The sequence below is a fragment of the Mus pahari genome, chromosome 1 (genome assembly GCF_900095145.1).
Source record: "Mus pahari chromosome 1, PAHARI_EIJ_v1.1, whole genome shotgun sequence".
In the NCBI taxonomy this organism is placed as follows: Eukaryota; Metazoa; Chordata; class Mammalia; order Rodentia; family Muridae; genus Mus; species Mus pahari.
In genome coordinates, this window is record NC_034590.1 from 141,126,805 (window position 1) to 141,138,594 (window position 11,790).

Sequence of the window (11,790 nt, forward strand, 5' to 3'; positions counted from 1 at the left end):
CTTCTATTTCTTTAGGGGATATAGGACTGTTTTCGTTATTAATCTGATCCTGATTTAACTTTGGTAACTGGTATCTGTCTAGAAATTTGTCCATTTCATCCAGGTTTTTCAGTTTTGTTGAGTATAGCCTATTGTAGTAGGATATGATGATATTTTGGATTTCCTCAGGATCTGTTGTTATGTCTCCCTTTTCATTTCTGATTTTGTTAATTAGGATGCTGTCCCTGTGACCGCTATTTAGTCTGGCTAAGGGTTTATGTATCTTGTTGATTTTTCTCAAAGAGCCAGCTCCTGGTTTGGTTGATTCTTTGAATAGTTCTTTTTGTTTCCACTTGGTTGATTTCAGCCCTGAGTTTGATTACTTCCTGCTGTCTACTCCTCTTGGGTGAATTTGCTTCCTTTTGTTCTAGAATTTTTAGGTGTGCTGTCAAGCTGCTAGTATATGCTCTCTCTAGTTTCTTTTTGGAGGCACTCAGTGCTATGAGTTCTCCTCTTAGGACTGCTTTCATTGTGTCCCATAAGTTTGGGTATATTGTGGCTTCATTTTCATTAAACTCTAAAAAGTCTTTAATTTTTTTATTTCTTTCTTCCTTGACCAAGTTATCATTGAGTAGAATGTTGTTCAGCTTCCACGTGAATGTTGGCTTTCTATTATTATTTATGTTATTAAAGATCAGCCTTAGTCTGTGGTGATGTGATAAGATGCATGGGATAATTTCAGTATTTTTGTATCTGTTGAGGCCTGTTTTGTGACCAATTATATGGTCAATTTTGGAGAAGGTACCATGAGATGCTGAGAAGAAGGTATATCCTTTTGTTTTAGGATAAAATGTACTGTAGATATTTGTTAAATCCATTTGCTTCATAACTTCTGTTAGTTTCAATGTGTCTCTGTTTAGTTTCTGTTTCTTGGATCTGTCCACCGATGAGAGTGGGGTGTTGAAGTCTCCCACTATTATTGTGTGAGGTGCAATGTGTGCTTTGGGCTTTACTATAGTTTCTTTAGTGAATGTGGATGCCCTTGCATTAGAATCATAGATACTTAGAATTGAGAGTTCATCTTGGAAGAGTTTACCTTTGATTAGTATGAAGTGCCCCTCCTTGTCTTTTTTGATACCTTTGGGTTGGAAGTCGAGTTCATTCGATATTCGAATGGCTACTCCAGCTTGTTTCTTCAGACCATTTGCTTGGAAAATTGTTTTCCAGCCTTTTACTCTGAGGTAGTGTCTGTCTTTTTCCCTGAGGTAGGTTTCCTGTAAGCAGCAAAAAGTTGGGTCCTGATTATGTAGCCAGTCTGTTAGTCTATGTCTTTTTATTGGGGAATTGAGTCCCTTGATATTAAGAGATATTAAGGAAAAGTAATTGTTGCTTCCTGTTATTTTTGTTGTTAGAGTTGGGATTCTGTTCTTGCAGTTGTCTTCTTTTAGGTTTGTTGAAGGATTACTTTCTTGCTTTTTCTACAGTGTAATTACCAACCTTGTGTTGGTGTTTTCCTTTTATTATCCTTTAAAGGGCTGGATTTGTGGAAATATATTGTGTGAATTTGGCTTTGTCATGGAATACTTTAGTTTCTCCGTCTATGGTAATTGAGAGTTTTGCTGGTTATAGTAGCCTGGGCTGGCATTTGTATTCTCTTAGGGTCTGTATAACATCTGTCCAGGGTCTTCTGGCTTTCATAGTCTCTGGTGAGAAGTCTGGTGTAATTCTAATAGGCCTGCCTTTATATGTTACTTGACATTTTTCCTTTACTGCTTTTAATATTCTGTCTTCATTTAGTGCATTTGTTGTTCTGATTATTATGTGTCAGGAGGAATTTCTTTTTTGGTCCAGTCTATTTGGAGTTCTGTAGGTTACTTGTAAGTTCAAGGGCCTCTCTTTCTTTAGGTTAGGGAAATTTCCCTCTATAATTTTGCTGAAGATATTTCCTGGCCCTTTAAGTTCGGAATCTTCACTGTCTTCTATAACTATCCTTCGGTTTGGTCTTCTTATTGTGTTCTGGATTTCCTGGATGTTTTGGGTTAGGATCTTTTTGCATTTTGCATTTTCTTTGATTGTTGTGTTCATGTTCTCTATGGAATCTTCTGCACCTGAGATTCTCTCTTCCATNTCTTGTATTCTGTTGCTGATGCTCACATCTATGATTCCTAATTTCTTTCCTAGTGTTTCTATATGCAGAGTTGTCTCCCTTTGGTTTTTCTTCATTGTTTCTAGTTCCGTTTTTAGATCTTGGATGGTTTTGTTCAATTGCATCACCTGTTTGGTTGCGTTTTCCTATAATTCTTTAAGGGACTTTTGTGTTTCCTCTTTAAGGTCTTCTACCTGTTTAGCAGTGTTCTCCTGTATTTCTTTGAGTTGTTAATGCCCTTCTTAAAATCCTCTACCAGCATCATGAGATATGATTTTAAATCCAAATCTTGCTTTTTGGGTGTGTTGGGGTATCCAGGACTCGCTGTGGTGGGCGTACTGGGTTCTAATGATGCCCAGTGGTCTTGGTTTCTGTTAGTAAGAGTCTTTCCTTTACCTTTCACCATCTGGTAATCTCTGGTGTTAGATGTTCTAGCTGTCTCTGGCTGGAGCTTGTTCCCCCTGTGATTCTTTAGCCTCTGTCAGCACTCCTGGGAGTCCAACTCTCACCTGAGTCCCAGTGGTCAGAGCACTCTCTGCAGGCAAGTTCTCCTCTTGCAGGGAAGGTACACAGAAGTCTGGAGCTCAGATTCACCTCCTGAGTCCTGGGGTCAGAGCCCTCCCTGGAGGGAGATTCTCCTCTTTCAAGGTAAGTGCACAGGGATCTGGGTCTCAGCTCTGCCTCCTGGCTGAGGATGAAGGCCCAAAGTGACCCTGTCCAAGAAGCTCTGTTGCTTCTGCCACCCATGTGCTCTCCTGTGTAGACTGGTCTCAGTGATCCCAAGATTCTAGGTGTGCTAGGGCCTGCCTTTCTCCTTTGACCCTGTTGCTGCTAGCACAAGAACCTCTGGGTTTTTGGCACAGATGTTGCGTTCCACTCACCAATGATCTCAAGATCCTGGGTATGCTAGGGTGCCTGTAGTGTGGAGAGTCCTTTGGGGACCTGGGGACCCTCCACCGAGATTGTGCCCAAGATGGCACGGGCAGGCGTGTTTTCTTCTTAATTACTGCTCTAATTTTTTCTTTGTTCTTCGGTCTTCATGCATCTCGTTTCACTTGTGGTTTGTTCTCTTTGTCCATTGTAGCTACTTTCTTAGTGGTTATCTTGAATAGTTAACATTTTGCACAAATAACTGCTTAGTCTGAATGAGTAACCATTGAACAGCAGAGGTCCCAGACCAGACATTTTTATTTGTCCCCTTCTTATGGTGCTGTTGTCACAGAGATATGTTTACATATTGTATGCATATTGACACAGATTCACAAGTATTGTTTCATTCACCTGTTTTTCAAAACATACAGAAATAAATGGTTTTCTAAAGCAAAAGCATATTTCCTGCTTTAATGTTTTTTTAACATGATTTTGAATTACTGTTTCCTGTCTTCATTCATCCCAAAAGGTTTCATTTAGTGTTTAGTGTTTCTTGCTTATGGCAGATCCCTTAATTATTTTAGATCCCTAAACCTCTTACTTTCTCCATCAGTTTTTTAAAGAATACTTTGTCCAAAGCCGGGCGTGGTGGCACACGCCTTTAATCCCAGCACTCGGGAGGCAGAGGCAGGCGGNTTTCTGAGTTCGAGGCCAGCCTGGTCTACAAAGTGAGTTCCAGGACAGCCAGGGCTATATAGAGAAACCCTGTCTTGAAAAACCAAAAAAAAAAAAAAAAAAAAAAAATACTTTGTCCAGATATTTTGTTCTTTAACCTTTTTTCTTTCAGCTGTAAAGTATGTTATTCTAGTGCTTTTTGTCCTCTATAAGATCAGAAGAGGAAATGTCAGTTATGTTGAGAATTCTTTATATGTGGGAGAGACACTTGTCTTGGCGCTTTCAGAATTCTCTTTGATAGTTCCAGTTTATATATCTCTGTTTCAGTCTTTTCACATGTTTCTGACTTGAAGTTTGTTAAGTTCCCTAGATGTTTATATTTATCAATCAAATTTTTAAAATGTTCTGTTGCTTTCTCAAATATTCTTTCTGCAGAAGTTTTCTTTCCTTGCCTTTGGACTCTTACACATATGTTGGTCTGCATGTACTTATAGAAGTTCTATTACTTTGAAAGTTTAGAACTGACTAATATTGATGGGGGAGGGAGGGATGGAGATAAAATCTGTGAGTAAAACTGCCACTGAGAGTGAGAGGCCTCTTGCTCATGCTAGACCTCTTTCATGCACAAGGCTAAAACACTTACATGTACAAAGCTCCACACTCTGTTCCCAGCACACACTTATACACACGCAAGCGTGTTTTAAAAACATCGTGCTCTGGAAGAAGAGTTACCATTTTCTTTAGAGGTATTGCCATTAATAAATGTGTTTATTATTCCAATAGATAACCCCCACTAATGTACAGGCCAGCACCTATAATTCCTCTGGCGGGCATGGGTCAGAACAGGAAGGGACTTGTTGGCAAGATGAAGCTTTTCAGTGGAAGGGAAGGTATGCAGCTATAATGCATTGGGGATTAAATCCAAGTTAAATCCAATAGTGAATCCATCCTGCATTAAGGAAAGAAATAAGAAGCACTTCTCCTTGGAGTCATGTAGCTAAGAGCAAGTCCAGACTTGCATTTTCTCTTTCATCTTTCCTCTGTCTGTCTGTTTTATGAATCTGAGTCTGTGTCTGAACGCTCTCTTGGGAATCTGTTTTGAACCTGTTTGTCCCTATGTTTCTCTGTGTGTGTCCTAATGTGTACCTGTCTGATGTATGAGCTGTGTGTATGAGTGTGTGGTATCTGTCTGTCTGTGAGCAGTGTGACTGTCCATAATAATGGACTTTGCTCTCTGTTTGTTGAACAGCATAGAAAATATCACATGGAGAAGGAATGGGATACTTTACAGAAATCTTTACGGAGTTTTAAAAGCATTAGGTCACTGATTTCAACTGACCCCTACTGACCAGATAGCAAATGTCATTGTTTATCAACCAGTAACCATAAATGGTTGCTTTCAACCTTTATGGTAAGTTTTAGGAAGTTGTTTTCAAATTCTGTATCTGCTGCTTTCAGCAAAGATATATCTGCAATATCTAGGTCAAGGGCATGGAGCAGTACCTGAAGTAAGAATGTAGCTCTACAAGTTGAATACATAAGAAATCCAAGACAAGTAAGGTTGGCTGTTCAGTTATTCTCTTAAAGGCAGGTAAAATAAACAGACTCTGAGTAAACAGTAGGCTAGCAGTCTTAACTCTTAGGTGATGTCAAGATATATTATTAACTTGGGCTGTGAGGTCCAGGAGAAATTTTAGACTTTTAGAATGTTAGAGATATTCTCAGAATATCATATCACCAGAAGAAAGAACATAGAAAAGGGTAATGTTTTAAAAATGACCAAATTTTAATTTATATACACATGAAATTATCAAAACCAAAAATGTACTCAGACACAGGAACATAAAATTGTAATGTTGGCATTTTGAGAGGTGGAGACAGAGAAATCACAGATTTTAAACTGTCATGGGTTGCATAGTGAGATCACCGCCCCCCCCCTCTTTCAGGGGAGGGGCAAAGCTTTTGAGATACAAAGTTAAAAAATTGCTTTGAGGGTTGGAGAGATGGCTCTGTGGTTAAGAGCACTGACTGCTCTTCCAGAGGTCCTGAATTCAATTCCCAGCAACCACATGCTGGCTCACAACCATCTGTGATGGGATCAGATGCCCTTTTTCTGGTGTGTCTGAGGACAGCTATAGTACATAAGTAAATATTTTTTTAAAATGTTAAAAAAAATTGCTTTGAGCATGTGTGACATGATTTTTCTTACATACAAGAGAAAACTATAGCATTCGCTCCCTTCTCAGGTTCCCACCATGACGGTCTCTGAAGTGCACAGTTTTAAAATGGTCGAACTTTCAGGAGTTTTCATTTTATTTAACTCGGGGCTTTCTCTAAGGTTGGCTTGTCATCAGAATCTCCAAAGACTGCATTCTTTTTTCCTTTTTCCTGAGTCTTCTAGCACTATTTGAAGTTTAACTACTACTTTTTAAGATAAAATTAGCTTTAAAAGTACTTAGACTTGGAGAATGTCCTCGGACAGTGACCACAGAGTGCATGATTACCACTTCCAATGTGACTCTGGTAAATTAGTCTCTCGTTTTCTTTTTAAAGAGTGTTGTTACATTAACCTTCATGGTTGAGTATCAACCTGCTTAGCCTGTCAGACATAGAAAGACACAAATGTTCCTGGTTACCGAAGCAGCAAGATGACAATACACTACCGTCTAGCTTATCTAGGGGGGTGGGGGAGAAAAGAAAAGAAATCCACAAACAAAAGGAAGCAAAACAGGTTTCTGAGCAGCAAAGTAAAGTGATTTTCACAAACATTAGAAACTTTAAAAACTATTGTAGTATAAACAAATTGAATTGCAGGACAGTAGATGATTAGAAAGAGAAGTGATGTCAGCAGGACAATTGTTGTCAAAATCGATAGCTGCCACAAAAGGTACTGTGTTGGTTAGGTTTATGTCAACTTGACACTAGCTAGAGTCATCTTGGAAGGGGGACTCTCAGTTGAAAAAAATGCCTCGGAAGAGTGGCCTGAAGGAAAAATCTGTATAGAGCATTTTCTTGGTTAATGATCGATGTGAAAGAGCCCAGCCTATTGTAGCTGGTATGTAAGAAAGTAGGCTGAGCAAGACATGAGAAAGCCAATCTGCAGCCTTCCTTCATGGCCTCTGCATTAGTTCCTGCTTCCAGGTTCCTGCCCTGGGTTCCTTCCCAGACTTTGTTCAATGATGGACTGTGATGTGGAAGTATAAGCAAAGTAAACTCTTTCTTCCCCAAGCAGCCTTAGGTCATGGTCTTTATCATAGCAGTAAAAACATATGACAGATATATAACTATCAACTCCCTACACGGGCGAAGAATTGTAGTCTGGTGATATAGCATGTGGAGATGAGGAATTCAAGACAGTTCTGTAGTCCTTTTAGGAGGTGTGTGCTCAGTTTCCTGACATTGACCTACGTATTCTTGTGCAGCCACTAATCACCATGGATTTAAATACACATACCATTTTGTTATTTAGTGCCAAGTCATTTATGAAATAACCAAGTACATCCCTGAATCTGACATTAATCCTGAAAAAAACCCACAGACTAGGAATCAAAGATAAGGTGTGAGGCAAGGTGAAATAAATGAACAGTTTGGACCACATACTACTGCATGTGGATGATACATTGCTTCTGTAATTTCCCAGCTAGGAAAGCACTCTTAGTCACTTTAAACAAAGTTGGTTCTCTTGAGAGTTCAACTAATTCTCCCCTTCCCTCCCCTTTCCTCCCTTCCTCCTTTTCCCCCTCTGCTTTTTACCCTCAGCCCCCCAACACAAGTTAAATTACTCAAGCTTACATATATTTAATTGGTATATAAATGTATCTACTGTGATAGAATTCAAGTTTGACTTTCATTTTTAAATCTATAGAATGAGCACCTAGTCCGTAAATGGGTTATATTTGTTTAATTGAGTGCATATTAGGTACAGATTGGGGGAAAAATAAATATCTTTTTCTTAACCTTGTGCTATTTCTCTTAGAGGAAGTCCACAAATGAAGGGGATACCTCATTTTAAGGAAGAACATTGTGCCCCAGCATTGAATTTAGAAATGAAGAAAATACTGGATTTGCAAGCACCCATCATGAGGTACTGTATGTTGGTTAAGTTTGAGATTTTCGAATCACAAAAGACCAGTAGTTGGTTAAATCCTATGACAAACAAGAAAATTGTTTGTATTTCAAAATGTATAAATTAATTGTTTGATTGTATGGAATGATAACATACTAAAAGATTCAAATAAAATCATGTATGTAGAGGAAAAGAGGGAGCTGTCGTTTTCTGCAGCCTCCGTGTGTTTCTTGGAAGTACGTGTACACTTGAAGGAGTATTAAGCTTTCTGATTGCAATGTGAATAGAGGTCATGTGACAAGGCAGTAAGAAATACTAAAGCACAGAACTCTATTTATTCTCAGTGTATTTTTTCAGTTTCACTTTACTATCTTAAGTGCTTCATGGCTGGCCTTTTAGTTATTACCGTCCTTCCCCCTGCATACATGATTTTTGTGAACAATACACAGCTGTGAAAACAAATGAGGCTCAATCTTTAAGAGACTTCCCAGATACACTGTTGGTTAAAAAGCAAGGTGTATACAGGGATAAGAGTGCTTGGTCTTACCTGGTATTAGAAGTTTGTTGTTCTAGAAGAGTGCATAAGCTAGTGGGACAGGGTTAGGGAAAAGATTTGTTTTTATTAGGTACCTTTCAGACTTATTAAGCCATAGGACCAGCTCTGTAGGTAAAAGTGCTTGCTTCCAAACCTAATGAGTAGCTTCCCCAGTGCCCACATGGTAAGAATGAAGAATTGATTCCCAAGGTTGGCCTCTGTCCTTCAAACTTGCACCGTGGCATGTCCAAGCACATACACCCCAAATAAATAAATAAAAGTGTAACAATTTAAAAAATAAAAAGACGGGCTGGTGAGATGGCTCAGTGAGTAAGAGCACCCGACTGCTCTCCTGAAGGTCCGGAGTTCAAATCCCAGCAACCACATGGTGGCTCATAACCATCCGTAACAAGATCTGACACCCTCTTCTGGAGTGTCTGAAGATAGATACAGTGTACTAACATATAATAAATAAATAAATATTTAAAAAAATAAAAATAAAAAAATAAAAACCTGAGCATGTGACTGAGCATGTATGGAGCTATTGGACTATATATAAATGTAATTCCAACTTTCAAAAAGACCTCTCTGATTTATAGTTCAAACGAAGGGCATCTTTCACCATTTTGTTGATTTTGTTGTTGTTGTTAAACCACAACTCACTAGAACAAACAGCAGAGCTGACATTCAAGTGGTGAGCTGTTATCATTCCCTTGTGTAGTCTGTGCTCTTATCCTTTAGTCTCTGAGTGGAGAAGAAAGTCTTTGTTACTTGCTTAAATGAGATTAAACTGAAAAATCTTAGTTTAGTATATTCACTGTGTTGATCAAAGGTTACTGATCACTTCAGATTTTATTTGCTCATGATAAAAGCCTTTTTTAAAGAATGTGACTTGAAGTAGCTCAGTGTGTAAGAGTGTTTGCCTCATACACATGATACCCAAGTACAAATACTCTACCCCACATAAAAATATGTGTGTAGTCACAGCCAAGCCTAACTCTAAGTGCTGACGTGGGCAGAGATGGAAGGATTGCTAGGGACTGCTGGCTGCCAGCCTAGCTCCAGTTCAGTGTGATAGAGCAGTACACTCCTTGGCCACCATATGTGTATACATAGATGTGCATACACCATACACACACACACACACACACACACACACACACACACACACATATAAGTAAAATTTTAAAAGACTTGATGCAGAAGGAATTTTGAATGTATGTGGACACCAAACAAGGTAGGACAATACAACTTGGTTTTATGGCTCCACCTGGTGGTAAAGCCATGTAGCACATGGAAACAGGATAGAAAGTCTTTACAAAAGAATGTCTGGACTGGGAGGGGACTTGGTAGTAGAGCATGTTTTCACCATACTCATGGCCCAGAGTTCAAATTCTAGCACCACCAAAGGGAAGGGAGGAATTGCTTCCAACTTGTATGATATTGCTGGATAGTTTATGTGAACCTGACAAAAGCTGAAGTCATCTGAGAAGTCATCTGTTGTTGTTAAGAAAATGCTTCCATAAGAAAGGGTTGTAGACAATCTATAAAGTGTTTTTCTTAATTAGTGGTTGATGGCCCAGCCCATGGTGAGTAGTGCCACCCTTGGGCTGGTTGTCCTGGGTTCTGTAAGAAAGCGGGCTGGACAAGCCACAAGCAGCAAGCTGGTAAGCAGCGCCCTCCATGGCCTCTGCGAGAACTCCTGCCTCCAGGTTCCTGCCCTGTGTGAGTTCCCGTCCTGACTTCTCTGATGATGAACAGTGATTTTGAAGTGTGAGCTAAATAAGCCCTCTCTTCCCCAGCCCGCTTTTTTGTCCTGGTGTTTCATGGAAGCAATAGAAACCCTAACTGAGACAATGACTTTCACCTGTAGAAGAGTAGGGTTCTTCGAGGTTATGTGGTTGGCAGTCTCAGTTTCTCTCAACCATCCAAAGAAAGAATTACATTTTAAATACCATTAGCTGGTCAAATACATACTTCTTGTAAATTCCCTATCCCTATTAACACTTGTAAATAAGAGAGAAGACATTGAAAACAATCAGCTATTTTCTACTGTCACAGCCAATGTAATCAATGAAAATTAGGAATAATGGTTATCTTGTTGCATATAGGAGCAAAAGTACTGTCACCTTTTCTTTTCGATCAAATAAAAAGTAAAGATTATTGTTAAGTATCCATCTTTCATTATTGCTCGAATATAGAGCATATTTAAAAGTTAAATATTTGTAATTATGAGTTTTAAAATTGGTTAATCAGAAATACTATTCTATTTCAAGTCAGATGTGACAAAGTGTGATACATGCATGATATTCCTTACTTACCATATTAATAAAATCCTTTAGAACTCAGTCAGAAACCTAAATTGAAAAATACCCCTGTTTGAGAAATGTGAAGCTTGATATAAAATTTGTGGAGCCAATAATGGACTAGTCTAATTTAAAACATACGTAGACTGTGTTCATGGTTTTCGGTTTTTTTGTTTGTTTGTTTGTTTGTTTGTTTGTTTTACTTTGAAAATCAAGTATTTACTCCTGTCCCTGAATATAAACCAGACAGTACGATAATGAAATTACTGATGATGCAGATTTCTTCGTCTTTTTTTTTCTCTTATTTATTCTTTAATCTTTCATTACAGTCCAGACTTTATCCCCCTCCCGGTCCACCCTCTGACTGTTCCACATCCCACACCTCCTCCCCCAACTCCAAAAGGATGTCCCCACCCCTACCCCACCAGACCTCTCCATTCCCTGGGGCCCAAAGTCTCCCCAGGGTTAGGTACATCTCTCACTGAGGCCAGACCCGGCAGTCCTCTGCTGTGTATGTGTTGGGGGCCTCATATCAGCTGGTGTATGCTGCCTGGTTGGTGGCTCAGTGTCTGAGAGATCTCAGGGGTCCAGGTTTGTTGAGAGAGCTGGTCTTCTATGGAGTTGCCCTCCTCCTCAGCTTCTTCCAGCTTCAACCACAGGGGTTACCAGCTTCTGTCCACTGGTTGGGTGTAAATATCTGCATCTGACTCTTTCAGCTGCTTGTTGGGCCTTTCAGAGGGCAGTCATGTTAGGCTCCTGTTTGTAAGCACACCATAGCATCATTAATAGTGTCAGGCCTTGTGGCCTCCCCCTGACCTGGATCCCAATTTGGGCCTGTCATTGGACCTTCTTTCCCTCAGGCTCTTCTCCACTTTTGTCACTGCAGTTCTTTCAGACAGGAACAATTCTGGATCAGAGTTTTTGACTTGTGGGATGGCAACCCCATCCCTCCACTTGTGGGATGGCAACCCCATCCCTCCACTTGATGCCCTTTCTTTCTGCTGTAGGTGAATTCTAAAATTTCCCTCTCCCCGTTGTAGGGCATTTCATCTAAGGTCTCTCCCTCTGAGTCCTGAGAATTTCTCACCTCCCATGTCTCTGGTGCATTGTAGAGGGTCCCCCACTTCCCACCTCCTGAGGTTGCCTGTTTCCATTCCTTCTGCTGGCCCTCAGGGCTACATTCCTGTTCCTCCCTCAACCTCCTTACCCGATC

The 11,790-nt window shown here is 39.8% G+C and overlaps 1 protein-coding gene across 2 annotated transcripts in view; it reads left to right on the forward strand.

Annotated features, from left to right (window-relative positions):
• The window catches only part of Ric1 (RIC1 homolog, RAB6A GEF complex partner 1), an 84,579-nt gene that overhangs the window by 29,672 nt on the left and 43,117 nt on the right, over positions 1–11,790 (forward strand). For both annotated transcript variants that reach the window (XM_021192608.1, XM_029535354.1), the window contains exon 4: positions 7,647–7,754. In XM_021192608.1, coding sequence (XP_021048267.1) covers positions 7,647–7,754 — 108 coding nt within the window. The remainder of the gene's footprint in view (positions 1–7,646; positions 7,755–11,790) is intronic.